At 40.2% G+C, this 26,613-nt stretch overlaps 1 protein-coding gene across 2 annotated transcripts in view; it reads right to left on the reverse strand.

The window, feature by feature from the left end:
• Window positions 1-26,613, reverse strand: part of trim33 (tripartite motif containing 33) — a 142,364-nt gene that overhangs the window by 19,050 nt on the left and 96,701 nt on the right. For both annotated transcript variants that reach the window (XM_048553204.2, XM_048553203.2), the window contains exons 6-13: window positions 21,252-21,366; window positions 21,019-21,165; window positions 15,115-15,232; window positions 14,245-14,492; window positions 13,468-13,647; window positions 11,854-12,054; window positions 10,302-10,449; window positions 7,202-7,277 (exon numbers count right to left, since the gene is read on the reverse strand). In XM_048553204.2, coding sequence (XP_048409161.2) covers window positions 7,202-7,277; window positions 10,302-10,449; window positions 11,854-12,054; window positions 13,468-13,647; window positions 14,245-14,492; window positions 15,115-15,232; window positions 21,019-21,165; window positions 21,252-21,366 — 1,233 coding nt within the window. The remainder of the gene's footprint in view (window positions 1-7,201; window positions 7,278-10,301; window positions 10,450-11,853; window positions 12,055-13,467; window positions 13,648-14,244; window positions 14,493-15,114; window positions 15,233-21,018; window positions 21,166-21,251; window positions 21,367-26,613) is intronic.

Genomic DNA, 26,613 nt, shown 5'->3' on the forward strand with positions numbered 1-26,613 from the left:
GTTGGTAAGACATGACCTTCCCTGCACAAAACCATGTTGTCTCTCACTGATAAGCCCATTTTCTTCCAAATGTAAATAGATTCTATCCCTCAGCATCTTCTCCAGCAGCTTCCCCGCCACTGGTCAGGCTCACCAGTCTATAATTAGCTGGATTATCCTTGCTACCCTTCTTAAACAAGGGGAAAACATTAGCAGTTCTCCAGCCCTACAGGATCTCACCTGTGCTCAAGAATGCTGCAAAGATATCTGTTAAGGCCCCAGCTATTTCCTCTCTCGCTTCCCTCAGTAACATGGGATAGATCACATCCAGACCTGGGGACTTGTTCACTCTAATGCCTTTTAGGATACCCAAAACATCCTTCCTCCTTACGCCGGCTTGACCTAGAGTAATCAAACATCTATTCCCTAACCTCAATACCCATCATGTCCCTCTCCTCTGTGAATACTGACAAAATACTCATTAAGAATCTCATTCATTTTTTCTGACGCATTGCATAACTTTCCTCCTTAGTCCTAGAGGGGGCCAACCCTTTCTCTAGTTACCCTCTTGCTCCTTTTGTATGAATAAAAGGTTTTGGGATTTTCCTTAACCCTGTTCGCTAAAGATATTTCATGACCCCTTTTAGCTCTCAATTCCTCATTTCAGATTGGTCCTACTTTCCCGAATTTACTCCAAAGCTTTGTCTGTTTTAAGTCGCCCAGACATTATGTATGCTTCCTTTTTCCTCTTTGCTAGTCTCTCAATTGCACCTGTCATCCATGGTTCCCTAATCTTGCCCTTTCTATCCCACATTTTCACAGGGACATGTCTGTCCTGCAGTCTAATCAACCTCTCTTTAAAAACCCCACTGCATCCCAAAACCAGCTGAGCTCGTCCCCGCCTGCCTAACCTGTTCTTCCTCTCACCTATCCACTCCTCCCACCTCAATCCGCACCTTCATTTCCGATCTGCTAACTTCATCTAGCCCCCTTGACCTGTCCGTCCTCCCTGGACTGACCTATCCCCTCCCTACCTCCCCACCCATACTCTCCTCTCCACCTATCTTCTCCTCTATCCATCTTCTCCTCGCCTCCCCCTCTCTCCCTATTTATTTCAGAATCCTCTTCTCATCCACCTTTTCTGATGGAGGGTCTAGGCCCGAAACGTCAGATTTTGTGCTCCTAAGATGCTGCTTGGCCTGCTGCACGCGTCCAGCCGAACACCTTGCTATCTTGGATTCTCCAGCATCTGCAGTTCCCATTATCTCTTTAAAAGCCTCCCAGATATCAAATGTGGGTTTACCCTCAAACAGCTTCTCCCAATCCACGTCCTCCAACTCCTGCCGAATTTTGCTCTAATTGGCCTTCCCCCAGTTTAGCACTCTTCCTTTATGACCACTCTCGTATTTGTGCATGAGTATTCTAAAACTTACGGGACTGTGATCACTATTCTCAAAGTAATCCCCTAATGAAACTTCAACCACCTGACCAGGCTCATTCCCCAACATCAGGTCCAGTATGGCCTCTTCCAGAGTTGGGACTATTTACATACTGCCCTATTAAACTGTCCTGGCTGCTCCTTACAAATTCTGCTCTATCTAAACCGCTAACACTGAGTGAATCCCAGTCAATATTGGGAAAGTTAAAATCTCCCATCACTACCACAATGTTGCTCCTACATTTTCCATAATCTGTCTACGTATCCGCACCTCTATCTCACACTCGCTGTTGGGAGGCCTGTAGTACAGCCCCAACATTGTTACCTCACCCTTCCTATTTCTGAGCTCCGCCCACATTGCCTCACTGCTCGAGTCCTCCATAATGCCCTCCTTCAGCACAGCTCTGACAGCCTCTTTCACCAGCAAGGCAACTCCTCCACCCCTTTTACCTCCCTCTCTATCCCACCTGAAGCATCTATACCTTGGGATATAAAGTTGCCAATCTTGTCCTTCCGTCAACCAGGTCTCAGTAACAGCAATAACATCAAACTCCCAGGTACTACTCGAAGCCCTAAGTTCATTTGCCTTACCTGCTACACTTCTCGCATTAAAACAAATGCACCTCAGGACAGAGATAATGGGAACTGCAGATGCTGGAGAATTCCAAGATAATAAAATGTGAGGCTGGATGAACACAGCAGGATGCTGCTTGGCCTGCTGTGTTCATCCAGCCTCACATTTTATTATCTTGCACCTCAGGACACGTGTCCATTTGCGCTCATCATCTGCTCTCAGCCTACTCTTCCCCTTGGTCACACTGACTTCACTGTCTCATTCCTTACAGGCTTTAGTTACTACCTCCACACCTGTCCACTAACCATCACATTTGGCTCCCATCCCCCTGCCACATTAGTCTAAACCCTCCCCAACAGTGTTAGCAAAAGCAGCCCTAGGACACTGGTTCCAGTCCTGCCCAGGTATCGAACATCCGATTTGTAATAGTCTCACCTCCTCCAGAACCAGTCCCAATGCCCCAAAAATATGAACCCCTCCCTCCTGCAACATCTCACAAGCCACTCATTTATCCTGCCTATTCTTTCATGTCTACTCTGACTAGCACGTGGCACTGGTAGCAATCCTGAGATTACTACCTCTGAGGTCCTAATTTTTAAACTTGGCTCCTAACTCTCTAAACTCTGCTTGTAGAACCTCATCCTGTTTATTACCTATATCATTGGTGCCTACATGCACCACAACAGCTGGCTGTTCACCCTCCCCCTTCAGAATGTCCTGCAGTCAATCTGAGACATCCCTGGCCCATGCACCTGGGAGGCAACATACCATTTGGGACTCTCGTTTTCGACCACTTAAACCAATTTTAGCCAAGTACCTGAAAAATCACCCTTGGATTTTGTAGGTAATTCTCAGTACTTCATGCCAGATTCTTTCATTTTAGCTTGGCGCATTAAAGGGTGCTTATTGCGTTGACCATCAGCTCATCTTTCTGTATTTCTTCTACGTTAGTTAGTGAAAGGTACCTATTACAAAAATAGTGCCGACCATATTAGGAAAAGGTGCCTATGTATGCTGATTGATAAATTTTTATGTTAAATCAGCAGTAAGTTACCTACCTACTCCCCTTACAATTGAATCCCCTATGACTATAGCCCTTCCACTCTTTTTCCTGCCCTTCTGTACAGCAGAGTCAGCCACGGTGCCATGAACCTGGTTACTGCTGCCTTCCCCTGGTGAGCTATCTTCCCCCAACAGTATCCAAAACTGAATTCTGAAAGATTGGGCTAAGGCAACACCGGGACAAACACTGGCAGTTTCATTCTGCACTTAAACAAAATATGACCTAGGTGCACTTTATAAACACAATGGATGTATAAAATGGAAAATTATTTTTTTATTTCCATCTTATACTTCTCCCTGAAGCACAAAACACAGAAATACCATTAACTTACCAATCAAAACAGAGAATATTGTAATATTAATTTGGTACTTCCAAAGTACATGTTTGTCTGAAAAGTAGTATGTAGTGCAAGGCAACGTAACCAAAGCCTTGGCACCGAATGTATCTGAAGGTTGGATCTAACACTAGGAAAAGGGATTAATTTTTGTTTGCTCCTGCCATCCAAATAGCTTTTCTTTAAAAGAAGTGCCAACCAGATAATAACATCCCAAAAGTTTACCAGAATTCAGGGGTCACTCGTCAATAATAAAACTACTCACTAAACAGCGCTTGAGGTTTGTACTTTTTCATTCTTTCACAGGATGTGGGCATCACTGGCCAGGTCAGCATTCATTACCCATCCCTAATTGCCCGGTTGACAGTCCAGCACATTGCTGTGGGTCTGGAGTCACAATAGGTCAGAAGTTTCCTCCCCTAAAGGACATTAGTGAACCAGAAGGGGTTTTCCTGGTAAATCGGCAATGGTTTTATAGCTGATATTAGACTTTTAATTCCACATTTTTATCGAACTCCCCCATGTACCGAGGTAGGATTTGAACCGAGGTCCCTAGAACATTACCTGGGTCTCCTGATTGCTAGGCTAGTGATAATACTGATAGGCCTTCACGTCCCCTTAATATAGCAGTTATGGAAACAGAAACCGGAAGAGGCAAAATGGTAAAGTACACAGAACTGAAGATGCAACTTACAGCTGGTGAAACATTCAAATCACAATATTCACCATCCAGAAAAGATAAAAATTATAAATCTTATTTAGAGAATCAAACCGCAATCCAAGAATTGGTACATGAAGGGGAGAATCAGGCTATTCTTTCAATGTTATTCTTTTCTTTATGTTTGAAATTAATTAGTAACAGGCAGTATTTTTGATTGAATTTAGATCAAATTAATCATGGTTCAGCTAACTTACTGCTGATTTAACATAAAAAATTTATCAATCAGCATGCATAGGCACCTTTTCCTAATATGGTTGGCACTATTTTTGTAATAGGTACCTTTCACTAACTAACGTAGAAGGAATACAGAAAGATGAGCTGAGAGTCAACACAGTAAGCACCCTGTGATGCGCCAAGCTAAAATGAAAGAATCTGGCATGAAGTATTGAGAATTACCCACAAAATCCAAGGGTGATCGTTCAGGTACTTGGCTAAAATTGGTTTGTTAATTAAGGAAATAGTTCTAATGTTGTGGGTTATCAGCAGTAGCATTGTACTTCAGTCAATCTGCAACCTCAAGGTCCAGCATATCCCCCAGTCAATCTATGGCCTGGTTGAATAGACAGTGCAGGAGGGCACGGCAGCAGCAGTACCAGGCATAAATAAAAATGAGGTGTCAAGCTGGTGAAGTTACCAAGCAGGACTATTTGCAAGCCAAACAGCATAAGTAGCAAGTAATAGACAGAGCTAAGCAATCCACAACCAACAGATCAGATCCAAGCTCTGCAGTCCTAGCACATCCAGTCATGAATGGTAGTGAGCTAGTAAACAATTCACTGGACCAATCACTCAGTGCTTCTGCAAACAAGTGAAAGTATCCAGAGAAGGAAGATTGAGAAACAGTGTGTTAAGACCAGCACAAGAAAAAAAATCTCAGCAAGCACTACTGAACTGCTCTTCCAATTGGCTCACCATCCATAACACCCATTTGTCTCCATCTGTTCATCCGAGCGCATGTACGTGTAAAGGAGTGTTTCTAAAGGATTTAGAGTTTTAAATAGTAGAAGTATATGCTGACAGTTCAAAATTACCTGTGGCTAGAGACTATTTACTTATACCGAGTATTAGCTCTTGTTAAAGACAGAAACCTGGTCCATGCTGTTAACCTAGGTCTAAAAGAAAAATCAACTGGGGAATCTGCATTCATTTTAACATCTTTAACTTTTGTGACAAGGGGGGTGGGAGTTTGATTTTCAGCATTGCTACTGTAAGGCTCAACAGTCACCCAAAATTTCAACAAAACTGTCCCTCAAACCTAAACTCATTAATACAGATGCAATAGAGAGATATTCAGGCCAAAGGCGCACACCAGCGTGAAATGGAGGTCCCACTAGTTGTTTTCTACAGCAAGTACAGGATTATTGGAGAGAGTGAAAATAAACTTTGTCCCTGGCAGGTCTGACCTGGAGGTTGACAATGTACAATGATTAAAACTGAAACTCTGCTCACTCAAGGTTGGGACATGAAACTCCAGCTGACATCAGCTCAACATCTCCCAAACACTGATCCTGGGAGGCTTTAGTTCTTCAGAATTTGCTGTGAGAAATGTTGGGTCATGAGGGTTTTCATAAGGGTATTCTTTAAGATTTTTGACGTAATCGTCTTATCTGAAATGCACAAGTTTTATAACTGGATGAACTTTTGAAATAACGCTTTTAGACTCTCAAAAGTAGGAAAGTATGGCATTATGGCTAAATATATAATTTTTAAATGCTACACAGCTGTATCTTTGCAAACTGCTTAATGAACCATGCTCTCTAAATACACTTGTCAGCTGCCTGATTTGGGGTGTTCAGGAATGTCTTATGCACCCAGCTGCTTCATGAGTCTGGCCACATGCTATCTCGATACCGATCCTGCACTTTTTAACTGACATACTGCATTTGATTGCTTCCTCAGGTGGAAGCTTACGCATTGGTACTATGTCCAACAACGTCACAAAGTCAATATATTGCAGCGTTTAAAGTATGCTTAAAATGCAATATATTTCAACACCTCAAAGTCAGAAAAAAAATTAAGAGTGAAAGTTCACCATTCCAAAGTGAGAATTCCATGAAATGGCAGAAGTTGTGCATCACTGATATAGGGCAAGTACACCTAACAGCGTGAAGGTACTACATTCCAGAATTCTGAACCAGCAATAAAAGTCAACAAATTGCCATTTAGCCTGCACAACTTTGAGATGGACCATAAATTCTGCTGTTCACATATCAAATTCGTTTAAAAGTTGGTTGTAGTTTTTGCCATTTAACAGTAACCAAACTTGAAAAAGCACTTCTTTGCTACTAAAGAAGTTTTATATTGCCTAGTAATTGTTAAATAGATACAGGACTGTTTGCATTTGGAATAGCAAAATATGAACCAACTGGAACAGACACTTTACAGACAGAAACAAGTCAAGTTGCAATTCAACAGCTGAAACTCCACTTACCAACTATGCCTCTCGATGGCAAAGTAACTTAAATCAATCTACAAAGTAGAAGTGGTATATCAAATGGTGTTTGAACAACTGTTAAAGCATTTGGAAATAATGGTTGGATTTTTAAAGTTACCAGAATATTCTCTTGATTTTATTAGTTCTGTTATAGATTCCACGAAGTAGTAGTAAAGAAATTCAGGGCTTTGAATTGGGACAGATTCGATGACAGGAATCTTAGCCAGAACCAGGAGAAATGCATTTTACCATATTAGATCTGAAGTAGTTCAGACTGCCATTCTATAAGCAGCACTGTCTTTATAGTACAACTTTACTACGCAATGTACAGAGATCAACAATGGAACAATATCCACTTGCAGGGCTCTGCTTCCAGCTGAATAACTCTTAAGCATTTGAACAGAGGAACTGCAAACATTTCTTCGCAATAAATAATAATCCAAAATAAACTTGTAAGCTTCCAAAGAGATCCAATGCATTTTGGGAAATGTTTCATATGTATGCCCTGGAGAAACCCAAATAGTGCAAGATAAGAATGATCAGACTGGAGTTGCATAATTTCCTTGTCGACATTCACTCAAAACCTCACTTAATGTAGACTCAAAAATCCAGTACAACACCAGCCAAAATGAGCATTGACAAGTTTTAAAGAACTTACCTGCCTCTGCTACCAGTGCTAGAAGTACTCGAGGGTCTGACTGGAGTGTGAGAGTTAGCCATTGCTAAGGCTGCAACTGAGAAAAGGTATCATTAGATGTTGTTGTGGAAGTATGACGACATATAGTAAGTTAATAAAACCAGAATGTATTGTATACATAGCCAGTAGGGAATCAGGGTTCTACCATCTCCAAGGGTTTCAAGATCACTTCAGTGTTTTATTTCTAATGTGACTGATAAAGTGGCATTGACATAGAAGTTATGGCTATGGTGATGACATACCAAGGTAGCCAAATGTGAAGCTCAACTCCCTGAATCTGTGTGTCTTGGGTCTGCTACTGTATATAAGCCTTTTGAGAGTACAGCCACAAACTAAGGGCCATTCTTTGAAAATAATTTCACAACTTTCCCCACATGTTCAAAATATTCTTTAAAATTTTAGAATTCTGATAAGTGTCTTTATAAAAATCATCATTGAAGGCTTATCTGTTATCGCAGAGTTTGAGTAAAAAGGCTTATGCATCAGGGGTATTGATCTGAAACTGAGTTAAAATGAAATGCTGCTCTTGAACACGTTTTAGTCTCAATATCCATAACCTAATGACTCGTGCAGTCCATTTCAGTTTCCAAAAATGTGGCTGCCCTATAAAATGATACACTTCTTATAACAGCTGACCCTTTCAACGTCTGCAGAGTAGAAAGCACGCTGGGTAGAATAACATCTGAATCAAAATATGAACTGAATTGGGATTTTGAATGAGTGCAGAAGACAACACCATCTACTAGAGAGGAGACCTAACAAGCATGAACTCAATGATCAGTCTAATTATGACAGAGTCAATGACTATTATCTTCAGGACAATGATTTTTTAACAAACTAATACTAGGAATATTTGTTAATAACATCTCACCATTGCCACATGACAGAGCTGAGCTATACTATCGAACAATCCGCATCTAATTCAAATAGTAGATATTGATTTCCAAGGAAAATTTGTATGATCTATTCACAGAACGACTAATCTACTTGGAGCTGGCGACAGAATTGCTGCAATACGAACTCAATGCTCATTTCAAGAATACAATGCAGTGGACAATGCGGCCTAGTTTACAAATGGCAATAGTGTGTTAGCAGTTAGGAATGCATGTAAGGAGCCTCAGCTTCAAGCTTACACTGGCCTAATGATATGCAGACATTATTTATGACCCTTTGAAAGAATTGGTTATGAAAATCCTAGATAGTGTTTCCACAGGACAGACAATAACAGGTCATCCAAGGATATAAATAGCCTCCCTGAGGTTCCCTTAGACTTTTAAGATGTTGTGTCACTGCATATGTTGAGAGCTCTTATCTCTTCCTCTTCCTGTCCTTGAATCTCTTGTGAGAAAAGACATCTCAGGACTACACATTCCTCCTTAATGGTGAAGGAAACCTTACAATCTAATAATGAATTGATTTACTCATTAGACATATGATACTACGCTGGAGGGAAGGGCTACACAAATAAGTTTTCATTTCCCCAACATACAACCAAAGTTATGTTAACTGTAAATGTTACAAACAGTAAAGCAAGTAAGTCTTCAGGGACTTGAGAGGTATGCTTTGCTGCAGGCAAATGCATATTGTTTGTATTTACAATGTGAGCTGACTGCTTAACATGTCAATTAAATGTAGTCCAACCATTATCTACCTAATAGCCTGCCATATTTCTCTTCTTTTATAGGGAATGTGCAAAGTTCCATTCAAGCATTCAACAAAACTAATCTGAACTACGTACAACAAAATGTAATTTTGTAATTCCTGGCATACAGGTGAGCATTCAAGAAAATAAATCTTTGAGTAGACTTACAAAGAGGAATGCTTTGGAAGTAAAGAGGCCTTAAGCAGACCTCACATAAATAGTGGCCATACAAGTTCTATGTTTGGTCAACTTACTACACCCAGGACACAAGCCACAAACAGAATTTTCATGGCACTAGTTTCACTTGCCCAACTAGAATTAACTGTTGGGAAAGCGGTTAAAAGATGATATGTGGGATTAATTACAGCCTTTTTGTTAGCCATTGTCAATGGGCTCATAATTCAAAAGCTCAAGCTATGCTCTGGTAACATGGCAGTTGGTGTAATTTAAAAATTAAATGCTCAAGCCACAGTGGCAATGTACCTACCTCTGGATCAGATGGTCTGAGTTGAAATTCAAAACACACCTGCTACAGAGCTGTGTAACATGCCTGAACTTGGTGATTAAAAATAATTGAGAGGATATCACATGCTGGGCCAGTTATAGCATAACTGACTCCAGTGCACAAGAAATACAAGACAATTATCAGCAAAACCAGTTCTGCTGGGCAACTCTTGAAGGCTGACTAATGACTATGAAAAATTAACAGAATTATGCATGGACTACTTCTTCAAAAATCTTTGGCATCAAGGAAGTTGTATAACTGAATCTGCTTAACATACAGTAAAATTTACAAGCAAATTAAGAAATAAATTTATAATAACACCACACATTATTTATAACTTTTCTTTAGAACGCAAAACTAGCGTTTCATTTTTAATATATTTCTTAAAAACACAGCACTTCATAATTTAAGCCGCATTGACATGAGTCTCAAGCAAATACACCAATGTGTTTGTTCCACAGCACAAATTCACCCAGAATTAGAATTATACGTCCAATTTTGGAATTAATGCAATCCTTCAACTTTTAGCAAGTATTCACTTAAGGGTCTAAGTTCTTACAAAATCAATATTACTTTAGAATAATAGACAAGAGGCAGTCATTTGTTCCTTGGTTTTGAATAGAACATTCTAACTACCCGTAGGTGCCAAGAGGCTCAAAAGTTCTTTCCATTCCAGTATATATCTAATTTCCTACTGAAAGAAACCATTGAACTTGTTTCCATGAACTCTTCAGGCAGCGCATTTGATTTCAAGTCGTGACAAATTGGCAACAGTAGTACAATACTGGTGTCAGAAAATTGCTCAATAGATTAAATCACTTGCATTTCATTGGCACATTTCTAAGAATCAATTCTTAGTTTCTTTAGTATCAATATATTTGTGAGGCTGTTTCTAGCTCACTCTATTTGCTTACTTGCTGGTCCAGGGGATGGTGCTGAGGGTCCAGGGGACGGGTTTGAACTGGAGGAGGCTGGTGGTGGCAATGGTGGCGGGTGGTGATGACTGTCCGAGATAAATCTGCTCAACAAATTATCTAACGTACTCGATCCAGCGTCATCCAGCTGCAGATAGAATTAACATTGAAGAAAACAAAGGATCAAGTCTTTTGGAATACAACTCAAATCAAGGTACATACTGCTGTAAGTTATCTTAGAGAATGGAGGAATGACTAAACTAAATCATACAAAATAAAACAAAACACACTGAATGTTGGAGAGCTGAAACTAAAACAGAAATTGCTGAAAAAGTCAGCACTTTAGAGTCACCAGACGTGGAGCATAAACTGCTTTCTCCCCACAGATGCTGTCAGATCTGCTAATTTTCTCCAGTAATTCTCTCCAGCTTTGGAGACTAAACTGTTGTTTTTTCCATTTTTACAAAATTGCTTTTCCTATTGTGATTCCATTAAACTTGGCAGATTAAGTTGCGTTAATCAGAGAGCACTGGATATATTAACATAGATTCAAATAGTTAGTATTCGAGTATAAATTTGATAAGAAGCAGTTTAGAACATCTGCACAGCAATTTCACTTGTGATCAGATCCACTAAAAGGTATACAGGGGAGTTCATGTTATTGATCCTCACATCATGAAAAGTACATAGAGGGACTCATGAGTAGATGCAAATGGAAGTGCAGGCATGACAAAACACATGAACAGATTAAGGTTCTCTTCACCAGAGAAGGTGGAGAAGTGATCTTACAGAAGTATTTAAGATCATGAAATCATTTGAACTGGCACACGAAAAGGTTCCAATTCTCAGAGCTGTGCAAAACAAGATGGCATAAACACAAAACTAAACAACAATAAACCCAAAAGGGAATGCAAGATAAATCCCTTTCCCCAAAGAATGGCACTAATGTGGAATGGCAAGGAGTATTTAAGGAAAACATCAGACTGGTATGTGGAATTATTAATGGAGGGAAGAAAATTAGATAAATACCGGAAAGAAAGAAACTGAAGGTCATGATGACAGGGCTAGATGAACTCGGGTCAGAGAAGATTTATGTAGAGCATGTAATGGGAGTCAAATGGTCTGTTTCTGTATTGTACACTCTTACACAGGCACTGTACAATTACTGAATAAATCATAGGTACTACTCCCAATCTACGGCTTTCAGCACAATCATGGAAACATTTACTGAATGCCAAGTGATTGTCAAATTAATTCAGAGAAACTGCCGTCATCATGCAAATCATCTTGTTGGAACTGTTAGTCAAAAACAACCTAGAAGCAGAAATTTTAAATCTTGATTGTTCATATGATGCTTCCAGCATCATGCTTAACTGATTGAAAGCAAATTTATCATACATGACATTCCGAGGGTGAGTAAAGGAGGTGGAAGACAAAGAGTACCACTTACATTTAAACAGTGTTTGACAAATAACATTAGTTACTTATCATCTATAAAATTTACAAATTGCAAGTAAAATAGTCTATTCAATGGAAACCGCATGATACTGACCTGAATGGGTGGGATATCTGGAAGTGAAGGAAGGTTCTCTGGGTTCGTCACTGAAGGAATCAACTCTATTGTAGCAACTGTGGGACTGGTGGGCCCTCTGTTTGCACCAGCCAAACTAGCAGTGGTGGGGCTGGTCGGATTTGGAATGCTATTGTGCACAGAGGCTGCAGAAAATGGTCCCGTGTGCCCAGGATTTGTATGCTATCAGAAAGTAGAAATAGGTCATGCTTTTGTTTAATATTCAATACAATGGTTAAAATCCCCTCAACCCATTCCCAACAGGATTGTTTGTTTTTTTTTAAAAAAAGAACCAATTTGACTTTCTAGAATAGCAAATTTTCATTTTTTATTCAGTGGACACAGAAGAAGAAAAAAGGCCCTAAACTACATTTCTGGAAATCAATGGAAAGAAAGAAATTGAAAATCAGCAAAATTCCAGAGTTGGCAATTTCACACCATTGCTGCCATAAGCAATATTTTAGGAGAGAGGGTAAGTGTGAGAAGAAAGAAATCAGTGAGTAAGAGACAATGGAAGCAGTTACTTGAAAGGTTGTAAGTGAGCTGCAGAAATGACAATGTTAACACTTTCAGGCTTCAGGAATTGAACTGATGGAATTTCAGCTGCTCAGTCCACCTGATGAATCAGCAAGAGGCAAACCTGACATAATTAACTGCTCATTGTTTGGCAATCTATAGGGTTTTTTAAAAATTGTATGCTAAGAGCTATAGTAAACCTTACTCAATTACACAAGTGGAGGCATCTTGTTGGTTAGATATGACACTTGAACTATTGCATCTGCATGCAATTAGAGGGAATGTTTGTTAGCTAAGAAGAAGGAGCAATATACATTTAATTCTGGATACAAAACATGCATTCCTTCCCACCTAATGTAAATTTGTTCTGTTAAAAGAAGATACGCTGATGCCACCTGCCTCTGTATCAGTGAATCCAATATCTATGTGCACAGCAGAATACAATGCTAAATGCAAGATTTTGATGGCTACTTTCATGACCTTGAGATGACACAAATGGCTTTGCAAGAAAAGCAGCAGCCATTTTTGTAACTTATGGAACACTACTCAGTCTGCATATTGCAAGCTCCAACAAACAGCAATGGCAGAACTGATTGGACCTTTATCTTTGGGTTTTGGGTGCGTTTTAAATGTAGGATGTGAAAGTCTCCAACAAATATTGCCTTGGGATCTTTTCTCATCTGCCTGAAAAGGCAAAAGGAGGCCAAAAGATGGACCTCCTTCCATAGTACATGGAAGCACCAGCCCAAAGTATGTGCTCAGGTTTCAGGAATGGGGTCTGAGTCAACAAATTTGACTGGGAAAAGAATGTTATATTGATCAAAGGCTGACATTTTTAAGGAATGGGATAAGCCACTTTTTAGTTTCCAAACTTGTATGATCGTAGATCATGGTCAAGTCAGCAACGTCAAAGAAAATATACAAACTGCAAAGGTCAGTTTTAAAATTAAAATGTTTTTCACGTAGCAATAATCATATTAGGAATTTTAATATAACAGCAATTAATAAATACAAGGAATGTACCCAAGTTACTTTTTATTGGAACTACCAAGTGCAAATTCCTGAGGAAGACCTGGTTACCTGCCGTGGTATTTGAGGCATCATTGGGTACTGATGTCCATTATGTCGAGACATTCCAGCCATACGAGCTGCATTTTGTGCCAGTCTCATCTGATGGGCTTGATGAGCCTGGTGGGCCTGAAGTGCAGCACCATTCAAATTTCCTCTGGGCATGGCTTGCATGCTAATCAAACGTGGTGGCTAAGAAGATAACATGAATCAACTTATGCAGGATTTAAAATAGTTCAAAGTTCATTGCAGAAATCATGGGCATAGGTAGAGACTTCTTTGTCTTGAATGAAAAGCAAATGTTAGCATTACGTTAATTAACTAAAGGGCAGGTGGTGGGGGTTAGTACTGGAAACAAACTGTGTCACACCTCCAATTTCTGAGCAATTATCAGCTTTCCAGCTATGCTGAACCTACGGTCTTTACATTTTCCTGTGCTGCCACAACTTCTATAAAATCTTTCAGTGGATGCAATGACGCAACAAATAAGACAATTATATTTATAAATTCATATTTTACATACTTATAGGCCTACCTTCTAGGCACTTAAATGTTGAAGCCTTTACTCAACCAATGCCAACAAAATTCTGCCTGTACAAAGAGTGTAGCAATCAGAAGCCTAATCTACGATTGTTATAATATACTGCAGCTCTAATAACGACACTTATGCAAGACAAAGCAAATACACAAATCTGTTTTTGTTACATCCTTCTGATATTTATAAACAGCTATCCCCTCCCTTATCAAGAGGAAAGAATGGACCACATTTTTATATGACATACAGTGTACCTGCTGCTGGACCATCTGTGGCCCTGTTGTCCTGGGGTGTTGTCCTACTGGGTGGCTCATCCTCATTTGTTGCATCTGCTGTTGCTTCTGTGCAAACTGCTGCTGCATGTGCTGCAGGCGCAACTGTGCAAGATTAATCTGACCCTGAGGTTTTCCCCCAGCCGGCCCCGGGCCTTGGGAACCATGTCCAATAACTACATTGGGAGTGTAACCTGGAGGGTTCGGCTTGTTTTCAATCACAAGGTTGCCTAGTTAGAAAATAAAAATCAAATCTTCAGGCTAATTCTTATCTGCATACAATTATGTGCATCATTAGAATTTCCAATACAACATTTGCTGGTGTTAGTTATGAAAGGTACTATGAATTTTCTAACATTTTCAGTTTGTAGCACAAAGCTGTAAAGGTGAATAACATTGATTCTAAAACTGTGGAAGGGCAGCCAGTTCAGGGAACATGATGACAGGAAAGATTGGTTTGTTAAAGCCACACACACAAATAAATTAAACATGTCAACGAACACATGCCACTAAACAGCTTAGTTTTGATCACTGGAAGCTTAATCTTTCAGTTAATGCTGTATGTAAAACAAACAAACAAAAAAATATGAGATAACAGTGTGAAGCTGGATGAACACAGCAGGCCAAGTAGCATCAGAAGAGCAGGGAAGTTGATGTTTCGGGTCGAGAACCTTCTTCAGAAAAAAACATTAAAAAAATGTGTCGGGACATTTAAATAGATGCGCTGAGGGCAGTGGGAAGAAGAAAATCTGAAGTTGAAGGGAAGGAAACAAAAACAAAAACAAACACAAACAATCTACTAATTTCAAGGCCAACATTACATTTACAAAATAAATCATCTTGACAACATACCTAAATTCACCACATTTTTTGCCCAGAATGTAGGATCGCAATGAAAGCGCATCCCACCATTAGCGGCCGGGACTGGGTCACAACGTGCCCGGAGAATGTGTCGCAACTGAAAGGTAATCTGGAAAACAAATCATGGAACAGATTTTACTAAATTCAGTTTAACCAATCCTTGCCAAGTAAATAACTGCCATTAACCTACGGCTTCTCTGCTCAAAATTGCCATTTTATAATTTTTAATGCTCAATTTTATTGCTGGTGGTAGAGGTGGTCAGGGTTATTTAGTTTATTCAGTTATTTTGCTCATTATTTATATCATATTTTCTCATCTGAACTACAGTTCGCTAATTCAATTCCAGTGCTGATGGAGTCGCCCGATGTTAAGTCTAATTATGTTAAAAATAGATTTTTAGCATGCAGATTTTTAGGGTTTTATTAAGATATTATGAAGAAGTTGAAAGTCACAAAGTCAAGTACTTTCTAAACAAGCTTGTGTGGGATGTTGTGACAGTACAATGCCTTTAATGGAGGTGTGCATTGTCCTGCTTCTCTCAGGGGTGCTGTAAAATGGAACCAAGGTGTTTCCTTCAGACAGGCAGCTGGTAAACAGCTTTAGATCTTTTCCTGGGTGTTCCCCCTACCACCCCCAAAAAATGTGACAAAAAAGTCAGAGTTGACAGGGTCAGGGCTCACACAGATTCAGTAAGGTTTTAGTTTTGTTTTCAGTTAGTGAGAAGTTTCTGCTGGCTGCCAAGCTAAAAGTTTGAGTTCCTGGATACTAGAGTGAAGCCTTAAACTTGAAAGCTTCCTCTTAAAAACTCACAAGTGGTTCCTTTCTTCTGGACTGGAGAGAAACAGCACTTGAGAACCACAACTGTTTTGCTGAATTGCATTTTTGCCAAAGGGTGCATTTGTGGAGTATTGGAACAGTTGACGATGTGCAATTAAATAATAGTTTGTTTCAGTAAGTATTTCAAAAGATTTAAAGCTTTTCTTTTGTATTTTAATTGTTGTAAGAATGAAGTGTATTTTGGTTAAAGCTTAGTGGTGGACTAATCAAATCACATCAGGAACACAGCATTTGCCTTCAAATAAATATAAATGTTGTTGGTGTTGCGCAGTGAGGTGGGGGAAGGGGTGCAGGAGAGAGAAGAAATCTGGTCTGGTTCATAACAGATGTCAAGACTATCAATTACACACTGGATGAAATAATCGCTCATTCTCATATAGTGTCAGTTCAGAGAACAGAAATTATCCAAAGCGTAGAGGCAATGTAATCATAACACAACTGCCATTTCAGAAGGGGACAGGTTTGTTGTTATCCTAAATGGTAGCTTTAACCAACAATCCATTTAAATAACCTTTCCCTCAATTCTTTGTTTAGATTAAGGGTCAGCTATCATTTCTTTCATCCTTTCTGTGAAAAGGGTCTGTATTGATAAATTTACATGTCAAGGTGCTTAAAGCATTTCAGGGCATTTTACTACATTAAAAGGTGCTTTTGTAGGCAAGAACAGTCGAAGTTAAATACACAACTCTGAGGGAGCTGAACCAGTGTCAAGAACTTTTCACGTGTAAATAAAGGGTGACTTAGTGATGGGATACCGGCCTCTGGAGAGTCATTTCTGTGGCAAGACCAGTAAAGCAAGTTCACAAAGAAACTCGTTTGCAATAATCAGCTTTGAGTTGGGGCAAGAATTCCGGGCAATGCCATTATTTAGGAAGCTTGATGTATTCAATCTTACCCAAGGCTGGGCCCAGAATGTGGAATGAATGTTAATTTTTTTTCCAGGCAAATGATATTGGGGCAGATGAGAAGCAATGAGTAATTCTACTGACAGCTTATGGGCCCACAGCTTTTCAGTTATTAGACGCCTAACTTTCCGTAAGGCACCAGATACTAAAACCTTCAAGAGTTAACAGATTTAGCGAAGGCATATTAGGACCCCAAGCCTCCTCTAATTCTGCGGCACTATCATTTTCACTCGGCAAATCGAAGTCTGGGGAATCCATATCCAGATTTTTGGCTAGGTTAAGACAAATGGCAAAGGCACGTGACTTTGGTTTAACTCTTAATGAGATGCTAAGAGACCAGCTAGTATGTGGGATTAATAATATAACCATGCAAAAATATCTAGGACACCCAACTGGACTCCAAACATGCACTACAACTAGATTTATCTTGGGAAAATGGGGCCGTTTTGATCACAAAACCAGTCTTTAACTAAATACGCCCCCGGACTCAGTTACACATCAACTATGCAGGTCCTTTCGTAGGTTCAATGTTTTTAGGCACCGTGGAGGCTGATTAAATGTGGCTGGACATGTACAGAGTTCATGCGTCAAACACAGGAACGACACCAGAAATGGCACTCGGGATACCAGTGCAGGAAGCCAGACTCCTCCAAGTGAGAGAGGCAGTTTATGACAAGTTTGGGGTAGGAACCACGGAAATTACCCTGCATGGGTAAGAGGCTTGGTTGCCGCAACATCAGGACCAGTTACAAATAAAGCTCGGGTAGAAGCAACGATCTTGAAGAAGCATGTGGACCAAATGAAAGCCGCAAACTCTCAAAACATGCCCTGCTCCTCAGAACAGTCAAAGGCTGGTGGAACGCATTATTTCTCCCTTTCCATCAAGCGTCAAAGAATATCAGTCTGAGACGGACATGGTGGATCTTGCCAGATTGACACCTCTACCATGAGAACAGTTCATTTCTCCCAAGACGCATGCCCCTGTACATTACATTCTGCTAAAACGACCCAGCAAGCATGACAAGAAAAAAGACCAGCTTACGTCCTCAGACTCACATGGGGAGGATTGTAGTGATTGTAACAAGGTCAGTCAAATGGGCATCAGAGAATGGGTTCCCTGATTGGAGCTGTTAATCTAGTCTAAACAAGGAGCCCTGGCTGACAGATACAAACAGGAGTGTCAGAGGCTCCGATCATTCTGAGAGCTGGCTCTGAGAGGGCTGGACCAGTGTCAAGGACTTGCCACATGGAACTAAAGAATAACTGGGTGACGGGATACTAGTCTCTGTGTAATTATTTCAAAGGGGTCTAGACAAGGTGGATGGGGAGAAACTGCTGCCACTTGTAAACAGATTGAGAGGTAGAGGGTACAAATTTCAATTTTTTTGCAAAGAAGTCAAATATGTGGCAATGCTTTCTCACAATTCAATTAGGGTATGGAATACATTGCCTGAAAGTGGAGGAAGTATGTTCAAATAAGACATTCAAGGAGGGCATTAAATGTATCATTAAACAGAAACAATGTTTGGGGTTGCAGGGAAAAGTAAGGAAGGAGGTCAGAGTTAAGTTAAAATGTTCAGAGAGCTATTGCCAACTGGACTCCCCCGTCTTACACTTTTGAGATTCTGGATATTTTCTAATCAATCCATTCAGAAATGTTATACATACCGATGGGGCAGGTGGGACATGAACCTGCCGTCCTGGTTCAGAAGTAGGGAGAGTACTACTGACCAACAAAGGCGAAGCAACAGCCTAGCGATATTACTGCTGGAGTGTTAACCCAGACACCCTGGTTTGAATCCTGACACAGCCGATGATGGAATTTGAATTCAATAAAAACCTGGAATTTAGAATCTAATGACGACCATGAATCCATCAGTAAAAAGGACAAACAGTCTAGTTCACTAATGCCTTTAGGGAAGGAAAGCACGTCCTTTACCTGCTCTAGCCCACATGTGACTCCAGACCAACAGCAATGTGGCTGACTCATAACTGCCCTCTGGGCAATAAATGCTAAGCTAGTCAATGACACCCTCATCCCATGAATGAATAAAAAAGCATTTTGAAGCATTATGATCCTATGGAAGTACGTATTCTATCAAGTGACAATTCCTATTGTTTCAATGAATTACTGTTCAGAAAAAAGGTGTTTATAGCCTTGGTTGAAGTCATCCCACACAAGACTAAGTATCAGTTTGAATAATCATGCAAAGTCAATGTTGGAGATATGGATGCAGGCACTGGCTGCGTGTCTGGTCAGATTTCCCGAAGGTGCCTAACACTGTTCTCCTCCAAGGTTGTTTTCCCACTTCTTCCACCTTACCCCCCACACCCCACCAAATGCGTTTGGCAAGCTGGATCTGCAAACCAAATTGATTTTCTAATTGCAATTAAGTTACAATTAATCTAGTAATCCTCCATGCAAATTGCATGATCAACTCAGCAAACGTGAGCTCTAATAAGCATAGTCTATTTCAATTTTGCAGCACTTTGCAACAACCTTGGTATGAGGGCTTTGGGCCCTGCCATAAGATGTTGCAAATTAGATTTCATGGTCAGCAAAAATGGAATGTTTCTAATGGCTTTATTTAACACTAGGTTATTGAAGTCCTGCAATCATCACATGGTGTAAGGTCAACTGCCTTGTCGACTTCAGTCTTTATTATTAGATTAACCCTCACGCTCTTTCCAAAATCTGAAAGTGAGCTTACAAAACACGGAGATAATGGGAACTGCAGTTGCTGGAGAATTCCAAGATAATAAAATGTGAGGCTGGATGAACACAGCAGGCCAAGCAGCATCTCAGGAGCATAAAAGCTGACGTTTCGGGCCTAGACCCTTCATCAGAGAGGGGGATGGGGTGAGGGTTCTGGAATAAATAGGGAGAGAGGGGGAGGCGGACCGAAGATGGAGAGAAAAGAAGATAGGTGGAGAGGAGAGTATAGGTGGGGAGGTAGGGAGGGGATAGGTCAGTCCAGGGAAGACGGACAGGTCAAGGAGGTGGGATGAGGTTAGTAGGTTGGAGATGGAGGTGCGGCTTGGGGTGGGAGGAAGGGATGGGTGAGAGGAAGAACAGGTTAGGGAGGCAGAGACAGGTTGGACTGGTTTTGGGATGCAGTGGGTGGAGGGGAAGAGCTGGGCTGGTTGTGTGGTGCAGTGGGGGCAGGGGACGAACTGGGCTGGTTTTGGGATGCGGTGGGGGACGAGACTCTCCCACTGCAACTCTCTTGTCCCCCACCGCATCCCAAAACCAGCCCAGTTCGTCCCCTGCCCCCACTGCACCACACAACCAGCCCAGCTCTTCCCCTCCACCCACTGCATCCCAAAACCAGTCCTACCTGTCTCTGCCTCCCTAACCTGTTCTTCCTCTCACCCATCCCTTCCTCCCACCCCAAGCCGCACCTCCATCTCCAACCTACTAACCTCATCCCACCTCCTTGACCTGTCCGTCTTCCCTGGACTGACCTATCCCCTCCCTACCTCCCCACCTATACTGTCCTCTCCACCTATCTTCTTTTCTCTCCATCTTCGGTCCGCCTCCCCCTCTCTCCCTATTTATTCCAGAACCCTCACCCCATCCCCCTCTCTGAGGAAAGGTCCAGGCCCGAAACTTCACCCTTTGTGCTCCTGAGATGCTGCTGGACCTGCTGTGTTCATCCAGCCTCACATTTTATTATTTTACAAAACACGGAGTTTGCTTTTGGTTGATTTTATCATCCTGCGTACTGTTATCCCAAAGTAGCAAAACCTCTGTACAGCATGGGGTACATTGTTAATTGAGATCATGGGTCTGGAGCTACTTTGCCAGGGGAGGCCTGGGTCTCAGATGTGACAAGTTTGTTGTAGGCAAAGTGTTCAAAATGTGGTCTCAACTGAGTAATTTTAGGGATACGACATTTGAATCAACAGCAACACTTTAAAAAACAAGCAGCCAGAATATTTCAAAGGTCCTGATGCAGTATTTGAACCAGTCCAGATGTTAAGACATTCTAGCTGTTATTTAGGAAATTCCGGCTCTGCATTTAGTTAAATAACACCCAGTACGAATAAATGAACGAAAAATTTCATATCCATCAAAAGCCACTGGTAACCTCAACCTCCGACGGAGATACAAGCTACATTTTCCAGACATAAAAAGTGTGACTGCCTTACCAATCGCTTGCTGTAAAGTAGTGCTGTGCTGCTTCCACTGGAAATGGCCCACTTTGCAAAGTTCATTACGTGCTCCACCTGCCTGGCAAGACTGGTAACATCCTGCTGCTGTTGCAGTAATTTTATTTGCCTTTCTTTTGTCACATTCTGTAGAAAAAGGAGTGAAGACCAAAGTGGAGTAAGAGTTACGAGCACAAGAAATGACCACTACGCAGGCATTTACTGTATCATACCTCCAGCTGCTGCAAAAGATTCTTCCCCTTTTTGTTGATTTCATTAATGAGCGTGAAGATGGCAACTTTAATATCATGCTCAACCTTTTTGTTCGTATCGGTTACTTCATTTAACCTATTAACAAAACATGAGTAAACAAATGTTACCCAATAAAGATATTTTATAAATTCCAATTCAAATAGAGAATCTTGGTATTCTTTTCTTCACCAATGCCTCAGAAAAGTGATATTTACGTACCCTGAACTATTTACAATTTAAATTTTATTAACTTTACAGTAAAATGCTGAAGGTGCGGATATAAAACAAAACTTGACATGCAAGAAATGGTTAGGGCAGGTGACTAAAAAGTCGGTCAAAGAGAAGCTTTGAAGAGTGCCTAAAAAATGAACAGAAGAGTAGGCACTTCAGGGAATCTTAGCGTTCGTGCCTGGTGGCTAAAAGCATGGCAGCTAATGGATCTGCAATTAAAATTGAATCAACAAGCCAGAAGGAAGAACTGGAGAGTGTACAAATATTCTGACCCAAGTTTCAACTCCTTTCACGGCATCATACCTTAGCTCTGCAAGTTTCAGTGTTACAAACATCCACCCCCGCAATGTTTCTCCTCCACCAATCCTATGCCATTTTCTCAATTTTATTTAAACTCTGCCACATCTTGCTCAACATTTCACAATGTCAAAAACAATGCTAGCCAATGGATATTCAAGATTTCACTCAGATGGACAAAAAGTCTGATACTTATTTCTCTTGTTATGAACGTAGCTGATGGCAATAATTTATAAGTCTGGCTTTCCAGTTCATAAGTCTTGCTTTTTTCCAATTTGTCATGTTCAGTTATTGAACATATTTGCAAGAGGTTGCTGATGTGTTTTTAATAGAATAACTTCATTACACAATAGGAAACAAAATTATAGCACAAGTTGGGATTATTATATCATGAACAGCAAAAGGATAAAACAATCTTCTCCTCAGCAATATCCTTTACAGATAACTCTAATGAAACATCACTTATTTCACCAATTCATTCTTTATTCAACTGACGAGGACACTGCTGTGTCCTTTCAGCAAATGTTTACACATTAGGATAGGATTCTTCCCAATATTCTGGCTAATTCACTGGCTGTTCTCATCAGGCTCCGAAGAAAAGCACAGTAATCAAACTAACTGGAAAAAGCCCTACGAGAATTCTAGAAATCACGTCTGTTGGTATGGAACCTTTCTTCAGAACTGAACTTGCTTTCGGCCTCTTTCCTTTCCAAAATTACAAAAGGTCAACTTAGTAAAAACTTCATCTCTGAGTCACTAGGAAGGTTAATTAGGAATTTAAGTGTTTTTCTGGTAATATTGTTTTAATCCACTACTTGAATTCGATTTTGTTTTTAAAAGGAGCCAGAAGGCCCCAAGTCACCTTCACAGAAATAAAAACCAAAAACCTATTTATCACAACTTCAGAACACTGGCTCCCAAGCATGTTATAAACCATTAAAAACTTTTTCTGCTCTGTACTAAAGCAATATAATACTGTTAAAAGGAAAATGTGACCTTTGAGAAGGAATATTTTAGATAATAGCTTGGTTAATACTGTATTTCCTTGTTGGCAAATTTAACAGATGGTAAGTGTTGGCACTACCCAAATATATGAATGAAAATTTTCGGCAGAATTACTGAACTCTACTCAATGGATTCAAAAGTTGCTTGTTTTCACTAATATGCAGACAGAACCTGATCCCCCTCCCACGTTGCTCAGTACAATCATCAAGGGGGAAAAAAAAGATAACTTCAGTCTAAAACCTGGGCTGTGCAGGTTCAGCTAATCTTATTGACACAGACAGTAGGATTCTAAAACTGAACTTTGTGTATTTCAAACAGCAATAAATTAATGGGGGTTGTTAAACAATGGTATCCTGCTAGAAACTTGCACAAAACATAAATCACAAATCAAAAGTAGGTCCAAGTTTGCCTGCAATTGCTCACCCTTCCTAGAGCTGAATAACCTGCAGGCACACAAATGTCATACATGAACACAACACTGCAAGATAACAAAACATTTCATGTGCTGAAGCAATTAAGACTCCAGAAATGGCCATCTTTTGAAGATTGCAAAATAAGACCATAAGACATAGGAGCGGAAGAAAGGCCATTCGGCCCATCGAGTCCACTCCGCCATTTAAATCATGGCTGATGTGTTTTTCTAGACCCATATTAAAAGTAACATGAACCATGAACAGCACCAGTTTTCTCACCATCTTAGATCCCAAACACTCCCAAGTGAAACAGCAATTTACAGGCACTCCATTTAGTTTAGTATATTACATTCATTATTCGCCACATGGTTCATTCTACATAGGGAACACCAAACACGGAACTAATGACCACTTCACAAGTTATCTCCAGTCTGCAACCATGACTGTAAACTTCCTGTCACTTGCTAACATATTTCTCCAAATTGTTTGCAGGCAGACTCCTCTGTCCATGGTTTGCTATGTGTTCCAATGAAATCCAATGCAAGTTCAAATATCAGAAACTCATCTTTCATCAGTGTATTCTACGACCTTCTAGATCCAGTACAGAGTTTGGCAACTTGATCATAACCACTGCCTTCTTCTCGTTTTATGCTTTGTTCTGCTTTATTCTCCAGCTTGTATTTTTATCCATTCATGCTGCATTCAGACAGTTATTATACAAAGCCAGTGATGACTAATCTGGACATAACTTCTATTTCTTTACTATATCAATTGCCACTTACTTTGGTTTCTCCATCATAAAATTTTAGTTGCTCTCTCGTGCTTTCCACCCTATCACAAACTCGTTTTTCCTGTCGCTTCTCCTCTACTGGCATAAGAACTTGTCTGATAAGTCATTTACTTTAAACGATAACTACCTTTCTCCATGGATGCTACTTGATTTTCTGGGTATTTCCTACAGTTTGCACCTTCATTACAGGGTTTCTATATTGTAATTTACAACTGTAAAAATAGAAGTTTTTTTACTATTTGGAGAAGGTTAAAGATATGAAACATTATTGAATCACTAATGAGTTTTAATGTTTTGATGTGCACAGTCCAAAAATATGCTGTAGCTGTGTGTTTGTTGCGGAGGATCCAAGCACACAATCAACTTGGCTAAAAATAAAGAACATACAGGGTACAAGTGAATTGCAAGATGTAGTCCATTCACTGCCAACTAGTGGCAAAGATGAAGAAGAACAAAGATGCAGGTAAATTGCAGCAATGCCAACATTATATAACCACTATAAATGACGTGCTTTAATTAATCATACAGACTACAATATTTGTAGTGTATGGAACAGCAAGGGAAAAGAAATGATACACTGCTGGACATAAAATTAAGTGGGCAAGAGTATCAAGTGCCAGTTGAGGAACATTTCGGAGGTAGTGATCATTGCATCACAAGGTTCAGGGTGATGGTGAAGAACAACATGCAAAAATCCAGAATGAAAATAAATTTGGCTGATTGTCCCTTACAGTGTACTAAAAATTAAACAATAATGGTCAGGAACAAGAGCTTGGCAGGAAAAACAGTAACTGAATAAGAGGCTACTATGAAAAAAGGAGGCGGTTTAGCTACATTGATGGTATATTCCTTCAAATGGGAAGGGTGACATCAATCATCCCAAAGCTCCTTGGATGAGAAAGGACAGTGATAAGCGTTGGGTTGAAAATAATATTTAGAGCCAACAGGAATATCAAAGGTTCAGCAGGCAAGTGAAAACACAAATAAGAAAAGCAAAGAGGAATTATGAGGTAAGGCTGGTAGCCAACAAAAAGAGGTGGTCCCAAGTCTTCTATGACCATGTAAATAGTGAAAGGGTGGTAAAAGGAGTAGAGTTTATTAGGGACCATAAAAAAACAGATTTACACCTGCAGACAGGGGACATGGTTGAGATGTTAAATGAATACTTTACACCTGTCTTTATCCGAGAGAGAGAGAGAGAGAGAGAGAGAGAGAGAGAGAGAGAGAGAGAGAGATATTGGCGAGGCCATGGTGACAGAGGAAGAAACTCAGTCAACAGAAGAGCAGAAATGTTATGTAGAATGTTGGTACATAAACACAGACATGGAACCAGGTCCAGATGAAACTTGCCCAAGGATTCTGAAGTGAGAACGTGTGTAAATTACAGGAGCACTGGCTACAATCTTTCAGTTTTCCCTAGACACACGAGGTATCAGAAGACTAGAAAACTGCAAATATTATAGCCTTGTTCAAGAAAAGTTGTAAGGATAAGCCACCAACTACAAACGCGCAGTTTAACTTCAGTGGTGGAGAAGCTTCTAGAAACAATTATGTGCAATAGAATTAGTAGTTGCATGGAAGATTGGTTAATTAGTATATGTCAGTGCAGGTTTATAAAAAGGAAATCATGCTGAACCAACTTGGGAGTTTTTCTTGAAAAGGTAACAGGAAAGGTCAACGATTATAGTGTTTTTAATATAGTGCACATGAACTTTCAGAAAGCATCTGATACAGTACCATAAAGACTGAAGATAATTGATGTCATTGAATAAAAGGGTTAGCAAAAAGATGGATACAAAATTGGCTGAGTGATGGGAAACATAGGCCAATGGATATTTTTCAGGCTGGAGGAAAATTTGAAGTGGAGCTCCCTAGGGTGGTAGATATTAGGCACCTCGTTTTTCCTGATGTGGGTATTAAATGATATAGATCTTGGCGCATAGGAGGCAAAGTTTGCAGATGACACAAAACCAGGAAGAACCGAAAACTGTATGAAGGATTGTGCAGAACTCCAGAAGGACATACGTAAATTAGTGGAGTGAGCAGGTGAGTTTCAATGCACAGAAGTGAGGTAATTCATTTTGGTAGGAAGAACACAGAAGGGCAACTTAAAACAAGGGACACAATTCTAAAGGAGTACAGGTACCTGGATGAACATGCATATAAATCATTTAAAATGTCAGGACAGATAGAAAGAAAGAGAAGCAAAACATACATTATTCTTGGTTTTATAAACAGAACTTGGAGAACAAGGAGATGATGCTGAACTTGAATAAAACATTTGTTAGGCCTCATCTAGAGTTTTGTGTACAGTTCTAGGCACTATATTATAGGGAAGATGTGAATACATTAGAGTGAGTGTTTAAGTTTACAAGAATATCTACATCCCTGGAACCATTTAGCTATGAGGACAGACTGAAAAAGAAGTTGGGACTGTTCTCCTTGGAGAAGGCTAAGAGATGACCAGATGGAGGTTTTTAAAATCGTGAATTGGATGGATAGAATAACTAGGGAGGGCATAGATTTATAATGGTCTGCAGAAGAAACAAGTGTGAAGTGAGGAAGCACACTTTCCCTCAGTGAGTAGTTCGGGTATAGAATGCATTG

Source organism: Stegostoma tigrinum, chromosome 21 (assembly GCF_030684315.1).
Source record: "Stegostoma tigrinum isolate sSteTig4 chromosome 21, sSteTig4.hap1, whole genome shotgun sequence".
NCBI classification, from domain to species: Eukaryota; Metazoa; Chordata; class Chondrichthyes; order Orectolobiformes; family Stegostomatidae; genus Stegostoma; species Stegostoma tigrinum.